Consider the following 19,829-nt stretch of genomic DNA (forward strand, 5'->3'; position numbering starts at 1 on the left):
ACAGAGAGCGAGCAGCTGAAACTAAATGATATGAAAACTTTGTATAGAATGTGTCAAGAGGAATTTATCTCGGTAAGACAACTACTGCCGCTCCCTCCTTCCATCTCTGGGAGCTGAACGGGCTTATTTTAAAACTATTCATTGGCTTTTATAGCAAATAGACTTTGGAATCTAGTGAACACAGAGGCAAAATGGCAGCAATTTAATCTTTGTGTATCCAGTATTAATTAAGTCTGCAGCTGTGCATGCTAATGATTTAGTGTTTACTGAAGTGCACAGGTTTGATAGCCTGGTCTGACTACTGCAGAACAACTTATGTGACAAGTTGATATTAAATCTGGACTCTGATGTTGTCTGATATAAAGTATATCGCAGTAGTTATTGAACATTTTGGTCTTTTCCATGAAAGAAAATGACGAGGAAGAGATGCATTTTGCAATCCCTGCAGAAGAGGCAGCAGTTTAACAGAGCAAAGGAATGAGTGTGTGAAAAAAAACATGGCAGATAACACGAGCATCAATCATTGACAATGACACAAAGGAAAGTGCCAAAATACCATCATACCAAAATAAAACCATCGAGAGAAAATCCCTGGGAAGGATAAATACTTTGAGTATCACCGTGTTAAAACCTTACAACAGCAACAAAAAACTGATTAAAGGACTCCATAAGTGGTTGTGTTCCTGTTTTTAGGTCTTTCAGAGTCTTTGTTGAGATTTCAGAGCCTTCTTACCGCCAGTTCTCATCACCTCATCATGTGTTTAATCTGCCTTAATCTAGTCATTTTCAGAGTGGATTATCCTGTTGACTGAGGGGGAGAGCAGAGCACTGTGACTCACACTGAGCCCAGTCAAGATCATCTAGCTCCCTCCGGACTCACCGAGCTCACCTGTGTGTGTTCAAGGTAAAGCTGCTTTTGTCTACGAGTGAGCGTAGTGTGCGAGTGTGCAAACCGGGCATTCATGTGCATGTGTTTATTCAGATCAGGGGTTAAATGCAGACTCATACACAAATATGTTTTTGCCTGTGCCTCAGCATCTGCCTGACCTTGAGTCCTCCGTGAGGGAAAAGAAGCTGTGTGTTGACAGGGCTGATCTTAAGCTGTCGACTAAGGCTAATAATGCCGAGTCCATGGCCATTTCCCCGGCCTTCTATCCCGGTCTCAGCCCGTTGCCGTGGCCCTAATCCAGTCAACCTCCACCATAATGCTGTAATTACAAACCTTAAGCTGCTGCATCCTGCCGCTGGGCACAACTCACCTCTCCGCTGGCTGGATACCCCACTTTCATTAACTTCTCACATCCACCTAGAGCCTCAACTAATGCCAGTGCTACCCAAAGCAGGCTGCTCAGGTCTTTTTGTAGTTTTTAGCAAAACTTCCATTTAAAAAAAACATCACGTATGAAATAAGTGAAAAGGGAAGGTATTTGAGAATAACTCCCAGATGGGTTTAACTGTTCCACCACTTTTGTTTTTCTACAGCTAAAGACTCACTATGTTTTGTTGTCACGGCAACTGTGACATATCAAATATGGGTCTCCCGGCATAAATCAGACACTAGCGTCAGGTAAATATTGACTGAATCTACTAGTAAAACGAGTTCATGGTCTCAGGAATGTGTTTGCCAGTTTGAATGGAAATCTATTTATGAGCTGTTGAGAAATTTTGCTAAAAACCACATATGTTAGCCTCATGATGGTGCAAAAAGATACATGTTGAAAGTCAACGGATTTAACACCAGGGGACAGACAATCCGATAAATGTTGAGATTTTCCAGTCTGGACCAAACACAATATCGATGGAGCCAAATAAGTAAATGTGGTGGTACTGTTTTCATGAAGGAGTTGGGAGTGGGTCCTGAGGATATACCTGTTCAGAACCACTTGATTTATATAATGTGGCTAAATAATTACTGTGGTGTATTAGCCTCATTTTTAATAACAGGTTCCCAATCTTTAGCGACTCTTTAGACAGCAAGTGAAACACAGTGACCTCTGTCATCTTTTAAGTTTATACTACAGGACAATGATGATGAAGAGTTTTATAAACAGTGCATGTTAAGCTTAACTTTAAGATAATTTAAAGCACAAACAAGGTGAACGTGCGTGTTGTTCCAAACAGTCCTTATCTCACAGCCGTTTAATCAAACGAAAGGTCCTCCATCTTATTTTTCCCTCTCTAGTTTGCACTTTGCAGTAGAACCATGTGCAGCTAATGAGGGAACATCACGTATACAACGTTACAAAGGAATGTTCATATGTACGTAAATACTTAGACATGGATATGTCGCTCAACAACAACTTTGGTTTTTCAGACACTAAAGCACACACTTCACCTCAGCAGTCCTCCACAGAGCCTGAGCAGCCCACTCAGCCACCAGATTTAATATATTATTTTCTCAATTGGTCCTATTGAGTTTCCCCTGCCGCTCTTAAATGAGTTAGTCCTTGGAGAGCCGGCGGGGAATGAGGGCCCAGCAGCACTGGAATTGCATTTCTGCTGCTCTGCGATCTACTTTCCTCGATTTAGTCACACTTTTATTGTAAACTGCATATCCCAGAGTGCACCACTCTGTCCCCTTACTTCTATCCTCTTTCCATGAATCACTGCTGCTTGCTATGACAGCAGAGGGGAGCTGATGTTTCTACATGTCATGATCTAACTGGACTACAATCCTTCCATATTTAATTGGGTTGGGGGTCCGGCAAAGATATCCCTCTCTCGCCCACTCTCTCTCTCTCTGGCCTCTGATGTGGCCAAGCATCTCAATGTTTTAAGGTCTCTCCCAGCAGTGGTCAGCTCAATACTAATAAAACCATAATTTACTAGGCCGGGCCTCTGATTGATAGCTCTCTCAAGACTCTATCGATCAGCTCTTCTCTCATCCAAGCAACATCTTTTGTCCGGGCCAGCCACTTCCTTCCCCCTTGTCTCTTTGCATAAACGTTCTCTCAGTGACTAACAGCCATGCTTTAGGGATGGATTACATACAGGGCCATTGACATGCAGAGGAGACCACGTTGCTGCTCCTTTATAAACAGACTGAGCAGTCACATCGAGTCTCTTCACAGAGTTGACTGCACCTTTATTTCTGCAAGGTCCTCTGATGCAATGATGGGAACAAGGACTCAGGGAGTAAGGTCTGTGCTGCTTTGATCTGTCTCCTGTACCCCCTGCTGCTTCCCATCAATAATAAAACCCTGCTTCAGCTCGCCCATTACCTTACCATGCTCGCTAATGGCTAGCGGTGAAAAAAAGCAGTAAGGTTGGTTATCACTTCAAAGCTAAGATACACCAAAGAAATGTTTTATGAAGAACATCTGTGCTTTTTGTGAAACCCGATTTTATGTACATTTCAAAATCCAAATATCACCTACCATCGTATGAAATATTGAGTACGTTTACACGGACTTGAGTACCCTGGTTTGAGCCTTATCCTGGTTTTGATCATATTCAGGATATTGCGTTTACATGCACACAGACACACCTGGTTATTCATATCCCTGTTAACATGATAAATACGAGGATCCTGGTTTCTAATTAATGCATCTTATTAGAGCAGCCGCCTGGGATTTTTTTTTTTTTACAACCCAAACCGCAGCAATTTGGAAATCTGAGAAAAATGAGACCACTGGGTAATTTGTTTCCTGTACTTTCCAACGAGACCTGATTTCCTCCACCGTACGTGTTGGGAAAGGGGTGCTGTGTAGCTTGTTCACCACAGATTTTGAATAGGTCAGCATTTCTATACTTTATCCAATCTAAACTACCAATCATATTTAATGATTTCATTGCTGAAAGACAAAACTCAGTTTCTTTGTTGCTCCAGAAGTGAGACACTCGTTGCTGCCACCATGTTTGTTTTGCTGATACGTCACCTAAGAAGTTCTGAGAAACAGGTGAGGAAAGAAAAAAAATCAGAGAAGCATATTTGCAAAGTCTGATCTTTTTTTTTTTTATTGTCTTGTTTTCCGAAGAAATAAGCTGGGAAAAAGTTGCCAGCATCCTCTTCCAAGTTTCCTAACACGAGTATAATACCTGTCCATTAAAAAAAAAAAAAAACTGTTCTGAAGAAAAAACAAAAAAGTGAAGTTGAATCTTTCTCATGAATCTTTGATAATGAACAGAAACTATACTGAGAAAAATAAAACGTTTTCTTTCCAAACCGGCTGACCTTTGATTTCTCTCAGATGTTTAAAAGAAGGAATAAATAAATAAATTCAAAATATGATGGTAGCTGAACTTTATTTTAACTGTTCCTAAGTCATGAACAAAGTACAAAGAACAATTTAAACAGTTTTTTTCCTCATGTATTCATGGAAAGGAAAATTAGGTTTTAAACTCTGATAAATACCTAGGTATGTTGATTGATGAGTCCCTTCAGTTTAAACAAAATGTGCTGTGCCTGGTAAAAAAAGCTGCGGCTGAAACTGTGTTTTCATTTCCATGTAAAAAGCATCTCTAACTTTACCATTCTTTGATTATGGTGATCTTTGGTACATGCACACCTCTGCTCCGTGTCTCCATACCATGCATCCTCAAGGTTCATTGCTTGAACTACTGACTCTCAGATTTGACTCACAGATGGTTCTCTTTTAATGCAAATTATGTTGTTTTTGTAAATTGTGTTTTGTCTTCCTTTGTTTCTCTATCTTTAACTTTGTGTTTTTGCTGCTGACTGTCCCTCGGCAAAGAGGTTCTTCATCTCAATGGGACCAACCTGCGTATTTAAGAGGTTAAATACAATTCTTCAGTCGTCCTCTTCAGTTTTCCATGCAAACCTCAGCAGTGCAGTAAATGCTGGTAGCACTGGTAGTTCATTTGCCTTGGAGCAGCACAAACCACTACACATTTCTATAATTGTGGTATATGTCAGTGGCTTAAGGAAATGAGAAAACTCAAAAAGCAGAAACACATTTCTCAGGTGACTAAATGCATTGGACCACTCTGCAGCGGTTTCTCCAACCACATGCTTTTACATAATTGCATTGGCTGGACTAGAAAGTCTTTTAAGTGGTCAAAAAGAGGAAGAATGTTTGACATAAAAGCTTTAAATGTATGTCTTGAGGCGGACATGACAGAAAGCTCTGCTGAGACGAGCACATCAAGACGGTGAAAGTTTGAAATATTTGAAGCTAGGTTCTGAAATGACTGAGCTGCTGTCCTTGGGCATAAGCTTTGACTCAGTTATCATTAGAACTATATGGCTGAGCATGAGAGTGTATAAAAATAGTATTCTGTGAAATTCAACTCAATCTGTAGACTTGTATACCGAGCAAAGTTGAAAAGCGAGGGAAGATGAAAAAGGTTATTTTGAGTAGGTTGTCGTAGCTCTGATGAATGCAGTGCTTCATCGGCAGGTTGCAGTAGTGCTGTCAAGAAGGACAACAACAAGAGCACGAGACAGCCAGTCTGTCAAAAATAGAGGATGTCTGCAGGAGCGCTCGGTCATAAATAACATCACAAATGCACGGAGAGGCGTGTGCGTATACGTCTGGTGATGAATTTCAAATCAGAGAAATGAGACCCAGTCACAAGCATGCTTATCATCAGCCTGTCTGCGTCGGGATGCTGGAGTGATAAATACCTTTGTAATGTCATGAACTGCCACGGCTGCTGCAACAGACTGAAACAAACAGCCAGCCCGGAGTGAGAGTTCATATATACGTGAACTAGAGTAGTGATGGGGGGGAGATGCATGTTTATGAGCTCAGATGATAAAATCCATCTCATTGTTTTTGGCATTATCTCCTCACATTAGCCGCTATTTTAGTTTTCTGATAATCCGCCTCGTATTGAAATTAGTTCTGATGATGTCTCGTGATAACCATAAGTCTTTCTTCTGCTCGTAGAATTGATTTAGCCACAGACGGTATGAGGGCAGCTGATAAACGCTGAATCTAAAGAGCTAAGATCACATTCAGGAGACTAGGTCTATTGGTAGATAGGAGCGGGACTGATCAACCTTTGTGTTGCAGGAAATACAGCTCAACTTTCACCCCAGAGTTAAAATGTTCAGAGTTCCCGCACAGTTTGTTTAAAGGAGCAATATGTAACTCTGACAACTAGTGTTTTAAATAGGTACTGCAGTCCATCCTCCCTAGACTGGACCTTCACTCAGGTTCCCATGTGCTGAAGCTTCAGTGTTTATCCAGCTCTGCATGGGTCTGTAAACCTTTCTGTGTTCTAACATCTCTCCATTTTTCAAAAGCATCTCCAATATTGATCCTAGTTTGAGCACGTTTCTGCTCGTGGAGCTTATTAGAAACATGCAGAGGCTTTTTAGGTCGGGTACAATCACTTCTATCTGAACCACTTCTCTTGACCGCTTCCATCACTGCAACACCTGTTGACCTGATAACTGCTCTCATATCTGACAAACCGAGGGGTGTCCAAAACGGCCGTGTGGGGGTGTCTTAAAAGCGCCTCTCTTCTCTGGTCCAAACAAATCCAGAGCATTCAGGAGCAGAATCTAAAGTTAGAAGGAGGACATACTGACTGCTGCATTGTTGTCAGAGAAGCCAGCACTTCAACATAGCATGTTTCCTTAATGTCTGATCAGATAGTAAGATACCTTTATCATTTCACTCACGAGATATCTTACTGATTGGACCTTACAGTAGAAAACAACATCCAAACCTAAAAGATTTCCCACAGGATCATGTCTTCAGATTCTCAGAGAACAATAATGTACAGCAACAACAGTCTCTAAATGTGTGTTTATTTTAAGACATTTAAATTAGGGTATGAGGACCGAGGGCTGAAAGCAGATCAAACACAAGTGCATTTGTTGCAGAGGACTTTGGGGGTTTTCGACTTGAGGATCCTCTGCCCTAAAAAAAAGTGAATGATCAAGAACATTCAGAAAGTGTGGCGAAAAGAAATCGAATTGAAATGACTTTTTCATAAATGTAATTGCTTAAACACATGTGAGGATATATTAATAGAACTCAGATATAGACGGAGAGAAATTATGGAGTCTCTGAAGTAGAGATGCAATTAAAATGCTTCAAACAAATTGGCAGTGACCAATCATATCACTCGACTATCTGGGGCAGAGTGGTAGTTTTTCAAACCGAGGCTATCTGTGGAACCAGAGGAGAGCAGAAATTAATTGTTCTGCAGCAGAATGTGTGGAAAGAGAGTGTGTGTGAGTGTATGCAGGCATCTTCTGTGTACCGTATTTTCCGCACTATAAGGCGCACTTAAAAGCCTTTAATTTTCTCAAAAAACGACAGTGCGCCTTATAATCCGGAGCGCCTTATATATGGATCAATTGGTTAATTGGTTGATCCATACTGGTTGTACACGGCGCTCAGCGACACTGACTCGGATAATGACGAGAGGGAGCCGGGCATGTTGGATGCCGTACTCGCCCAACTGTTCAATTCGGACACTGAAGAAGAAGAATTCGAGGGATTCGTGGATGGGGAATGAACTGAAAAAGTGAGCTTTACGTGTTATACGTGACTGAACAATGTTGAGTTGCGCACTAACGTTTGAATTAGCGGTATCAGACTGTGTTTCTTTTACGTGTTTACAACTGAACAAGGCTGGGAGATATTGTGAATATGCACATTAACGTTTGAACAACGTTGAGTTATTGTGAATGCACTACTATATTATTATATTTATACATTCACAATATCTCCCAGCCTTGTTCAGTTGTAAACACGTTCTATTCTATGCGCCTTATAATCCGGTGCGCCCTTTAGTGCGGAAAATACGGTATTCAAAATGCTCTGAAATACACGCTTCCTGCTTCCTGCTCCCTGTCTTCTGAGTGATTGAAAATGAAATGCATGGAGTCATAATATTTAGACCTGTTTAAAAATGCACTGGAGAAATTTTTCCTCTTATTCAAAATGCCTCAGGAGCTCTTCTTACTTCCATGGTAATGCTTTTGTACTTCCATTTATTTCACTGATTACCAGTGACCGGAGGCTCCTGACATTTCTCAGTGTTCTCTTTTCCTTTCCTCACCGACTCTCCTCGAGTCCTTGCCCCTCCAAACAAAGATGCAAAGACAGGAGGCAAGTACGAGCAACAAGTAGAGAGTTTTAGAGGCAAAAGGAATTGAACAAACTGAAAGTCCATTGTTTGAAGCATCTGAATGTAGGGTTTCTATCTGTGACTTCCTTGATGCAGCACAAGTTTGAGAATAATAACCTTCCTTAGGGGGATGCATCTGTGTGACCTTCCTTGTAGCCCCTCTTGAAGCCTCATGTCCCTTAAAATGCTGCTTTTTTTATCTTTTCAAGACGGTGTACTGACATCAGCATGCGTGTCAGTGAAAGAGGAGAGCGGAGACAAGAAGGATCACAATAGAGGTATTGGAGGATCCAAAAGACTCTCCCTGCACTGATCAGGGCTTGTGTTAATCTTGCAAAGGGACAACCAGTTGTGTATCAAGTTCATGGAGACCCGCTGGGATAGGGAATAATGAGCACTGCTTTGTAAGCCTTGTATGCGGCCTTAATCATGCCCAAGTGTTTTCATTTCTCTCTTCTTTCCAAGATCAACAAAAAAAAAAAATCTAATTTTATATCAAGGCAAAGGCCACTCATTCTGCTTTAATTGCATCACAAATAGACCAGAAACTCTTTCTCAAAGTTCGGTTTACAACCATCAGCAGCAGGAAAGCAGCCAATTAAAACGCTTGTATTTACCACTTAAGAGGATTTGTAACAATGTATGTCTCCACGGTCGCAGCCTTGAACACAATGACCGTCACATTTAACATTTCCAGCAGAAGAAAATGGACGGTCACAAAAAAAAAAAAAACACACGACACCAAACCGGCCCAAACTACAAAGAAGCATCTCAGTGCTTCCTTCACACACATTTGAACGTACTCCAGCCCCACAGGACCAAAAAAAGGATGAAATCAATGTAATTTTCATGGAGTGGGGTGGCCTGGATACTCTGCACACATCGAAGTCCCCCCCCGCACCCCCTCTGATGCATGAGGCCGGGCAGCTCGGCTCCTCTCCCCTGCAGACAGTGATGGATCTGATTCATTTCAATGGTGGCCTCCAGTGCTCAGTCCCGTTCGGCTGGGTGACAGTGGCAAACTGGCGCTGCCTCCCAACATCTCTGCCTGGCCAGCAAAGAAGAGATGGGGAAATGGGGATTGGGGGGGAGGGGGGGTGGAGAGTGGATGTAGCTGCCGGGAGCTTCTGTCGACATTTAACTTCTCCGTTTATCGTTTTGGTTTGCTACTGACCTTAAATTCTTAAACATTTACATGTTTTTTTTTCTCTACTCTGAGTTTATTTAAATTCCCTCTTGTGACTTTATGGCACATTTTCAAAGCACTGTCTGAAAATCACTGCATCTTCAGCAGTGGATGTCTGCCTGTAATGGGAGTTAAAAGGATTCAATATAAAACATGCTTTAACTCCTACATCTTTCTCTGCAAAATCATCACACTGATGTTCAAAGAAATGTCAAATTGTATAAACATTTATCAAATTCTCTCTCTTGATTTGAACGGAAATTTAAATAAGTAACATCAACCCTCATACTTTGAACTACCCAGTGATGTCTTTTTTTTTTTTTTTTTGCCGTTTCTAAAATTGTGTTTTTCTGTGACCTTAACTGTCTGCTGAGTACCGGTCTGTCTACCTGTCTGCCTGCTGGTGAAGGATTAGAGAGGACAGGAGAGTGACTGGACCGAAGTGATAGAACTCACTGAACCTTGAGGCTAGTCTCTCCCCGCAGGGACATCTGCCCCCCCCCCCTCCAGTTGGGAGAGAGTGCCAGAAGGTAAAAAGAAACAGCCTTGTGTTTAAAAAAAAAACAAGGTGCAGAATTGGTTGGTGTTTTGTCATTTTAAAGCTCCATTAGGGTAATATGATGCAGACATGATGCACAGTGTGTTTCTGATTTTATAGAAATTAGAAAAAGTATTGTGATTTATTTATTTCCACCCAAAACTTACAACAGCAATAATCCTTTTTATCTTTCATAATTAGAAGGCGAGGAAAAGTAATCAGAGGTTGAGCTATTTTACCCAATGACTATGTGCTTGGATTGCTAAAGTCTTTGTGTTTGCACAATCAGGAGGCCTATCTGGACTGCGGTTTCAAGATGCTACATGTGACGTTTCGCCTTCATTCTGAGTGTCGCAGAGACTTAATGGGAGGACAAAGTGATCCCCACTCTGCACCATATTCGGAGGTAGTAACAAAAGCGTTACAGAGGTTAGACAGGGATTGACGAGACGGGATCAGCGGAGCGAGCAGAGTAAAATAGCGCTGTAAGTGTGCGTTTCCGCAACGCCCGAAGGAAACGTGAAAACACAGACAGCAATATTACGTCTTTGAGGAATCAATAAGAATGTCTCCAGGCGTAATGACGGCAGAGCTTTGTTGCACTATGAAAAGGGCTACATACAGAGGTGGAAGGTTGGGGGTTCGATCCCCAGCTTCTGCAGCGACATGTGGTGTTGTTGTTCTAGAGGGAGTGTTCAAGACCAAACACGCCATGTCAAACGTCCATCAGAACTATGAATGCCTGAACCAATCTATGGGCTTGACCCTATTCATCATGTAATGACCTTTTAGATTTGTAGGTAGGTTAAGTATAACTGGGGATATTTTAAACCAATTAAAGCTGCACTTCTTTGTTTGTGGTCTCTCTGGTTTAATGATTTGTATGGACTGATGCTTTTAAACAAATTGAGCTCATAACCGAGAAAATGAACTTATTTTGAATTTTGAATTTGCATTAACCAAAAAAAGGCTTGATAGGAGGATGGACGTTAACTCCAAACCATTTTCAAAATTCACTAATGCATCCCTGAGTAACTTTCGTTATCCTGACCACTTCCCATCAAATTTTCAGTTTATCAGAAAAGTTTTTATGCTCTTTCTATGATTTGGTTTGCCGTACTAATAGAGGCTGAGAACAGAAAAGGCACTTATCAGCACATGCTGCAGCACTTGTTGAGTTTTTAAAAGTGTTAAAAGCATTTTGTATTGTTTACACTATGCAAGAAGCAGGAAAGAGAGCGATGTAGAAGTCAGACTTTAAGAAGACACTCTTTGTTATCTTCGTTGGGTTAGTGATTTCAATTCTGGGTATTAGGTAGGCAAGAAAAATAATTTAAGGAGAAGAGACACTGAGAGAGACCAACAGACATTTTCATCTTTGGAACTCGTCAAATATCTACTATTTATGAATTTACAGAAAAAACAAAAGACAAACAAGTGCAAAGGGCAACAGGGGATGATGGGATAAGAGAGGGGAGGGGAGGGGAGGAGAGGAGAGGAGAGGGGAGGAGAGGAGAGGTGAGGAGAGGGGAGGAGAGGAGAGGAGAGGAGAGGAGAGGAGAGGAAAGGAGAGGAGAACAAAGTGCTTGGAGGTGAGGGCTTGCAGGGAGGGTGAAGGGCAGTGAGGGGGGACTGGGGCTCAGCGTGGTACTCCAAACTGACACACAGCCACGGGACACAGGCTCCAATTAGAGTCACAGAAACACTAATCAAACCTGATCTACAACCTCTGGCTGCAGGGTGAGTGAGCATGTTCCACACTGTGTGGATATATTCATACATGATTCTAAAATACAGTCACACTGGGCTGAGCATTTGTTACATTCATCATGTTTTCATTCATCTTTACCCCAGCATTTGATAGAATAAAAATATCTCCTAAAAACAGAAATGAATTTTCCTCGCTTTCAGGATTCATGTCTGGTGCTTTAAGACAAACATCCACCTCCACATACATTTCCCTCTATCTGCCTTTTCTACAGTTTTCCACAGGCCTGTCAATCAGAAGTCAGTGAAGTGTTTCTTAGATATCCATATCAAGACCCACTGTGGGTGAATAAAAAAAAAAAACTCACTGTTAATGGGCGGGGGGGGGGACGGAGACGGAGACGATATCACCTATCTCACACAGGAAATGGGATTGTTTGAAGATTTGCATACTGGTGCGGTTGCTTCATAAATGTCCTTTTTTTTTAAAGCTATCTCAAAGCAACAAAAACCTATGTGTGATAGATTAGGGCCAGGAGAGCCACTCTCATTTATCATTCAGAGCAGCTGAAATGTAGCCATCCCTCTTCTTCTCTGAATATGTCATCCACTTGTCCGCAGACAGGATTTGAATTAAAGCATGCATTTTGTTTAAGCTGCATTTATTACACTGTACGTGTGTACACAGGGGGACATTGTCAAAAGCACAGTCCATCTTGGAGTTATGGTGGCTCATGATGAGAATGCTAATACACAGTTTTTGATTACAGGAATAAACAAAGGCAATTAAGTCGGACTCCTTATGAGGCTAATTAGTCCCCTGCACATCAGTGTGACTTCTCCCTGACAGTAAGGCTTACCTCATTGTTTTTAGAAACCCGCCGGGCAATGATGAGCTGAATCATCCCTCGCTTGTTGCCCTCTACAGACATGGATTTGCGCAGTGTTTCCATGGCGTCCTGGTTGGTCATTCCATGCAACGACTCCCCGTTGACTGCTATGAGTTGGTCGTTGACTCGTAGACGTCCATCCTGCAGAAAAAATGCCATTGGAGGAGATTAAAAAATACTCATAAATAAAACACTTGGAGTAGCAAATTTCAGATTTCTGCTTCTGAGGCAAGATTTTAGATAAAGTATCTTTATCCCCCCCAAAAAATACCCTTTTCACTCTTAAGCTAATGATGATTCATTGGTTTCAGACATTGGAGGATAATAGCAGTGATTTTTGTAAAGAAACAAAAGTAGCAGTTCAAGGGTGTAACAACACATGAGAGAACAATGTTGCCTCAGGGGTGAAAATTCCCAGTGTGGTCATCACGCCTCTTAAACATCATTAGCATCAAACGTTGAGGACTGTGTAGTCACCTGAAGGTCACTGAGGTAAAACAAAATCGTGGATAAAAGCGATGAAATCAATCAAGGCAGTGGGCAGACTAGTGACTTGCCTTGCTAGCAGCGCCTCCGTTGATAATGGATTTCACAAAGATGCCCAGGTCAGCGTGGTTCTCCTTGGAGCGGTTCCCCTTGACGCTGACCCCCAGGCCTGCTGAGCCCGAGTCATTAAGAGGGATCTCAAAGGTCATGAACTCCTGTGTACCATCAGGAGTCAACACCAAGTCGTCTTCTTCCAGCTGCTGAGGGTGCGAAGAAAAGATAAATATATTTTGTTATTTTTGTAGATTACACTTTTTTTTTTTTAGGAAATGGAAATAAAACTCCAAACAAAACAGTTTCAAATCTTTGGTGCTGATGGCTGAACTTTCCAACCATAGTTGGCAAATTGTTGCCAAACCCAACTACACTGTCATGGGTGCATCAAGATGGCTTTGGAAAGTAACTATCTTTAACTTTGGTTAAAGAACAAAGAAGAGATAACAGAGAGGAGCTGAAAGAGCCGCGATGGTGAATGACAAGAAAATGGAGAACAGGCGGGAGACAAGATAAAGAGGAGGGGGGGAAGACGAGGAGAGCGGGGGGGAGAAAGCGAATGGATGGCAAGCATGTCACACGACACGGGGCTGTCATCGTCAATTGGCCGTACCGTCTAACCGAGCGCGGCTAATTCTTTTCCAGTCATGAGCTCGGTGCAGGAACAGCGGGGATGAAGGAGAACTTTGAAAACACCAGGTAGCAATTTGGCGCTCAAACAACAGTTGCTTCCTCCGAAACAACACTGCTTTGAAGGATCATTTTGATGCTCTTCTCCCCGGTGCAATCCCACGGGGCCTTCTGTTGAGGATTACCACAGAGGCGCTGTTGTGGAAATGACTAATAACTTGACTTCACACAGTAAGACTCAGTTGACTCAGATGGCTTACGCTGATGAAAGTTTATACATGAATACAAGAATACTCCGGAGCAGAGATGGAGTAGCAAGCACACATCTGATGCTGTGTCTCTGCTATGCCAAGTCTCCGAAACTCTTCAACAGGCTTTGAATATATAGAAAAGACATTATTGATGTCATGGTCACACTGACCTAAACTAATCCGTGATGTCAATTTAGAACAGACACTCAAGTCTATCAAACATGCAGATATAAAGGGAAAACCCTCAACACACTAAGCTGTCCTTGGTTTCTAGTCACAGCTGAACTCTATCAGGTCTGACTGACATCAGAGAACAGTGAATAAACATAATGATGTTTGTACACTCAAATTTAATACATAGGTACAGAAATTCCACCACAGCGCTTTGGTGCAGGGCCGATGCTGTGGATCTGAATGTAAGGTGCACAAGAATGGTTTATTTGAGCCTGCAGAGAGGTGTGAGAGAGTACTGTTAAGAGTCTAACAACTGGCGCGATCGATTAAGATGGAAAATAACCCCTCAAGTCTCTTCTCTGACAATTTCTACTGGTGTCTGATGAAGAGAATCAGGAACACAAGAACTCAAATCAGGCAATTTTGCATCGTACTTCTTCATTACACACAATAAGAAGGTGGAGGGAGGTGTGAGAAAAGTAAGCAGGGTCACTGGGGCTGGAGCCGAGCCCAGCTGTCATTGGGCGAGAGGCGGGGTTACACCCTGGACTGGTCGCATTCACACCTACCGACAATTTTTGAGTGACCAATGAACCTAATGAGCATGTCTTTGGACTACGGGTGGAAGCCGGAGAGAACCCACACATGCACGGGGAGAACATGCAGACTACACACAGAGAGGCTCCTGTCTGACAGGGACTCAAACCAGGAACCTCCTCGCTGTGAGGCAACAGCGCTAACCACCCATTAACGTTCTTTTTATAAGAAAAACAAAAAATTCTTGTCAGTGCATGATCAAGATCTTTAACAACATGGTGAAGCTGAGAGCCTTCAAGCTTTAATGTCAGTCCATCGTTATTCTTTGATATGCAAGTAAGTGCATCTTTCTCTGCATAGCTCAGAGAGGGAGCATGCAGCGATATCGGCCTCCTCTATTGGCAATAAAGCTGCACCACTCGAGTTGTTGCGAGTGGCATGCCTTGCTAAAGAAGACCCAAGCAGCAGTTGTTGAGTGTTTTCCATTCAAACGATTATATTCAACGGATAAGAGCTGACAGCAGTCCAATCACAGGGCCACTCCACAGGAAGCCGAAGACAGTGTACTGTTATACTGTGATTGGTCAGATTGTATGCTTCGTGCGTACAGCTATTGCCATGGCAGCCGAATCCACATGAACAATACTGGCAGTGAGAGCAATCAACCTCCAGAAACCTGCAGCGCAAGACCTCTTTAAATAGACAAACACACACATGCACACATAGGGCCAGATGGATGTCAGCCAGGTGTGTGCCCTTCACAGCTGCTCGGATAAAGAGTGAAGCGGAAGAAAGAAGGGAAAGGTAGAGCATGAGGTGTTTTACTTTTTTACATTTCAGAGGCTGAGGAGTTATTAGGATGCAGCGGTGCGTTCAGGTGGAGGCTTTTTTCAACACCCTCTGACTGAGCCCCCATTCCTTCAGACGCCCCGTCCTATCTGCCCCCCTTTTTTATTCCCCTTTCCTTCCTGCTTTTCTTCTCCTGCTTTTCTTCTCCTGCTTTTCAGACGGCAGTACACCTGTCCGTACAACTTGACAACTGGGCTTTGTCTGTGAAGTCAGACCTCTAGAATCCACTTAATCACACACCGTATTTCAACACCTACTGTTGTATTATGGAAATCACTGTCAGGAAATGAAGCCTCGCTCTTCTCTTAGACAGCTGAATAAAGCAGAAAGAGGGATGGAATCCAAACCATTTCTTATCCACTGTAGGGTTAAATATAAGGCATCAACAGTGTTACTTGTAAAGTCATCATGTTAGAGTTTCCTGACAGCAGTTATAAGCTTCACAACAATTGTGTTTGTGCAGTTGGATTCAGATGTATATGCCTATACCAACACCATACCACCACCACAAACATGCAATTTTGTTGTTTTGAAAGTACCCTCATGGAAGAAGAGCCGTGTGCATGAGCGCCAGGGTCAGTCTGTATCCTTAATGAAGATGTTTTATCAAAATACAAATAAATAAAAAGTGCCAATGAGTTATGTCCCTGGAGAGGCTTTTAGCCCTGCAGTTGAAGATTGTAAAACATTGGAGGAAAAAATTGCTTTGGATGGACCTTCGCCTTTGAGTGTGTGTGTGTGTGTGTGTGTGTGTGTGTGTGTGTGTGTGTGTGTGTGTGTGTGTGTGTGTGTGTGTGTGTGTGTGTGTGTGTGTGTGTGTGCCTTCCAAAAATGATGACAGAATAACCACCCACTCAGAGCTGTGTTCCGGGAATAGCGGGCCAAGGCGGAGAATGAGAGAGCGATGTAACATTTTCATCAGACAGGAACAAGCGCCGCTAGCCAGGAATGAGTTTGTCAGGCTGCTTGACAGACCCCCTCGCTGCACCGATTCTGCTCAGGCTGGCCGAACGGGATTCAAATACTGTACCTCCGAACGGGAGAGGAGAGGAAAGTCAGCTCATTGTTCTGAGCTCAGCGCCGTGTGTGCACCTGGGACAGACGGTACCAAAGTAGTGACAATACTTGAAGTGATGTAAAACATTGAAAAAGGTTGCATATTTTACTTCAATAGCAGCAGAGAAAAAAAAGTTTTATGCAGAATTTCTCTTCCACATTTTGGCTTCGACGTGTGTTTTCAAACTCTTCTCGCAGGTCAATTCACCAAATGGGAACCGATTCAACACGGGGTTACAAATTCATACTGTCTCCTAATAAGCATGAAACTAACGTCTCCAGAGACCTACACCCTAACATGAGCTGGATGTCCCCAACAACTTTAAAGGTACCAACCAATAAAGCAATGCAAACAGTATGTCTGACTGTAGAGACACCTGAGCCTGTTTTTAGTAGACTTTTTTGCAGAGTAGGGTAGCCTGGCCCAGAGAGACTTTTATTGATTACAAACTCTGGATTACGGGGTGGAATGAGGACTCTAAGAACAAACTATTACTAGCAAAAACCATCACAGAAATTAGTTCACTTCTTTCTTCTTGTGATATTTTCAATCTGCATATTTTGGCTCACAACATACATCATAAATATTTGGGGTTTTATAGCGTGTGATATTTGGAATGAGCAATCCACGGCAAACTTGAACTCTTTGACTTTTCCTGTAATTTCAAATTGCATACTCACTTTTTTATCTTTACCAGGGTTACCAAAGAACCCACATTAATTCATATATACAGTATATATGCTTTAAATCATGTTTAATAAGAGAACAGAAAACTGATGATGATGTGAAACCTTTGGTTAATAAGTTAATTGGAAATGTCATAAAATAATTGAATGCTGTCAGCACCTGTGAGATATAACAAAAAGTACATGTCTGGATTCTGCAGATACCTGAACTGGTGGTATTATTATATATAGTAGTATTATTATAACTCATATAAAAGAGATTGAAATCCAACTCCTGTAGGACAATCCGTGAGAGCTGCTCAAACCTTTAAATGCTAGTTTAAAAGTAGCAGTAAATTGAGTTTGAGTGGGCATGGCTGTTTTTTCTTCGTAATGTATTTACTCCCAGATGTTTGCAGTATTCCTTCACTATTTTATTGCTTTAAAATCCAAATAGTCAAGATATTAAAGATGGCGGCAAATGGACATTTTTACAGGGGTGAAGTTGTGTGTCCAGGTACGACGAAGGTCAAACTTAATGCTTAACCAATTTCACATGGAGGATTTGTATTATCAGTATTGTAATCCCAATAGCTCAACTGTTTAGCCACTTATCTAGCTCATCACTAAAGCACATGGCCGTTTCTTTTTGGCTCTCTGTGCCACATCCGTGCAGTCACAATCCATTATACAATTAGGTCCTTCATTAATTAGCACTGTGATGGGGTAGCACCCATTCATTACAGTCTACTGTGTGTGTGTGTGTGTGTGTGTGTGTGTGTGTGTGTGTGTGTGTGTGTGTGTGTGTGTGTGTGTGTGTGCGTGCGTGCGTGTGGGGGGGTGGGGGTGATGGAGGCAGCATGAGCGGACACTCAGAGTTGAACAGAAAGGGGAAAGAACCGCTCATTCAAAAAGCCCCTCCTGTTTAATAAGCCTTTCTGTTTTGTTTCTACCTCACTTACCTCGTCATGTGTTAACAGGAAAGGTGTGCTGGATGTGTGCAAAAAAAAAAAAAAAAATGCAAGAGTGAGATACCAGATTGCAAATGAATTACAATTACTTCTATTCACACGTTAAGTCTGACTTCTCTGCACATCACTGCCTAAAACAATTAACACAGCTGGAAACTTCTTTCCAGACTTGGCCCAATGTGGTGACATAAAGGTCACTGGAAATAAATGTAAAACGGCTAAAAGGAGTCAGCCATTCGTGTAATTGCAAAAGTGGTGCATGGGTGATAAGTATTGTAACACAAATTTCTTTTGGCGCCGTTTCTCCTCGCAACATTTCCCCGACAAAAGGGACGAATATTAAATATCTCTAAGCTTAAAAACAAACCCCGAGCTTATTCAGGGTACAAGCAGGGGTTAAGAGAGGGGCTGTTCCATGTAGCACACAGCTGGCATCGGCAGGTTAGAAGTGTTTGTGAAACAACATTACATGATGTTTAGTGGGCGATCCAGCAGCTTTGACAAACTGGGACTGTAGGCCTTTAGGGTTTCTCTAATGAGAAAGCTCATTGAGCTCATTAACAGAACAAAGTCTGTTTCTATGAGGGCATCTGAGGGCACATTTATCTACTTCACTGCAAATGCTTTATTGCTTCTGGCTATCAATGAGGACACACTGTGAGCGACCAAAGACAGCTTCTTTCCCTTCACACAAGATGTGTCTGAGCGCAGTTTGGAAAGTGATAACATCGAATGAAAGACAACATTAATAAATGAAAGGTTGCTTTTTAAAGCGTACTTGGCGACTGGGAATGTGTGCGTCAGTGGAACCAAAGTATAGACCCACATTATGAAGCAGATGCCTCTCATTTCAGGCTAATGGTGGATTAAAAAAAGGCCTTGCTACATCCGACAGCGTGTACATACTTGAACCCTGTATATGTTTTCTGGAAACAGACGCTGAATCCCCTCGGGGAGAGGGACTGTGTCGCCATAAGTGGCCTTTAACTGCCTTGTTTATCGGCGAAGCACAATGCCGCGCTGCACCCTCCCCTTTCTTTCTGCTCTGACAGGAAGCATAATTATGAGAACAGCTGCTGAAAAGTGCTAAACGAAAACAGGTGGCGTCGCCGAGACACGCTTGGAAATCGTTAACCGGGCTGGCATTGTCTTCAGCCACGCTTGGCAGCATTAGCTTTGATTACGACGGAGCGTGTCTCTGAACTCTGCACCTTTACCTTTCTAAAGGAGCCAAATTAATATTGTAGGAAGGACTCATCATCATTCTGGAAATAAAAAGGTGTCAGAGACAAACACCAAGAGAGCATGCAGAGAGATGAGGAGGTTTGTAGTTTCTGCTTTAACGTCAGGGAGTGAGAGCAGAGTCTGAATATTATGAAGCTTTCAACACACAGTTCGGGTACAGTGTCTTTACAAGAGGGAGCTTTTTGGAGATGGGGGAACTGATTTGTAGTGCCATGGTTACACATCTGAGCCCTCACCTACCAGATAATCCTGCCCTGTCATTCAAGAGACATTTTTAGCCATGAAATGGAAAAAGAGAGAGAGTGACCTCTAAGTTGCATCCGCTGCTGCCAAACTGTTCTGAGGAGCTCTATGAAGCCATAGATGCTCTCACTGATTGCAGGTTGCCAAACCACCACTCTGCACCAGTCCTTCCAAAAGGCCTTGAGAGCAATTCCTGTAATTAGACTTCACCTGAGTTCCAATCGTATTTTCGCAACAAATTTACAGAGCGGAGGGGTCGGCTATTTCTAGACATTTGTAATGGCAGAGCAATTT

At 42.4% G+C, this 19,829-nt stretch overlaps 1 protein-coding gene across 3 annotated transcripts in view; it reads right to left on the reverse strand.

Annotated features, from left to right (window-relative positions):
* Window positions 1-19,829, reverse strand: part of LOC109981977 (partitioning defective 3 homolog) — a 377,174-nt gene that overhangs the window by 150,390 nt on the left and 206,955 nt on the right. For all 3 annotated transcript variants that reach the window (XM_065949089.1, XM_065949090.1, XM_020630999.3), the window contains exons 13-14: window positions 12,931-13,119; window positions 12,344-12,514 (exon numbers count right to left, since the gene is read on the reverse strand). In XM_065949089.1, coding sequence (XP_065805161.1) covers window positions 12,344-12,514; window positions 12,931-13,119 — 360 coding nt within the window. The remainder of the gene's footprint in view (window positions 1-12,343; window positions 12,515-12,930; window positions 13,120-19,829) is intronic.

This window comes from Labrus bergylta, chromosome 20 (assembly GCF_963930695.1).
Source record: "Labrus bergylta chromosome 20, fLabBer1.1, whole genome shotgun sequence".
Classification (NCBI taxonomy): Eukaryota; Metazoa; Chordata; class Actinopteri; order Labriformes; family Labridae; genus Labrus; species Labrus bergylta.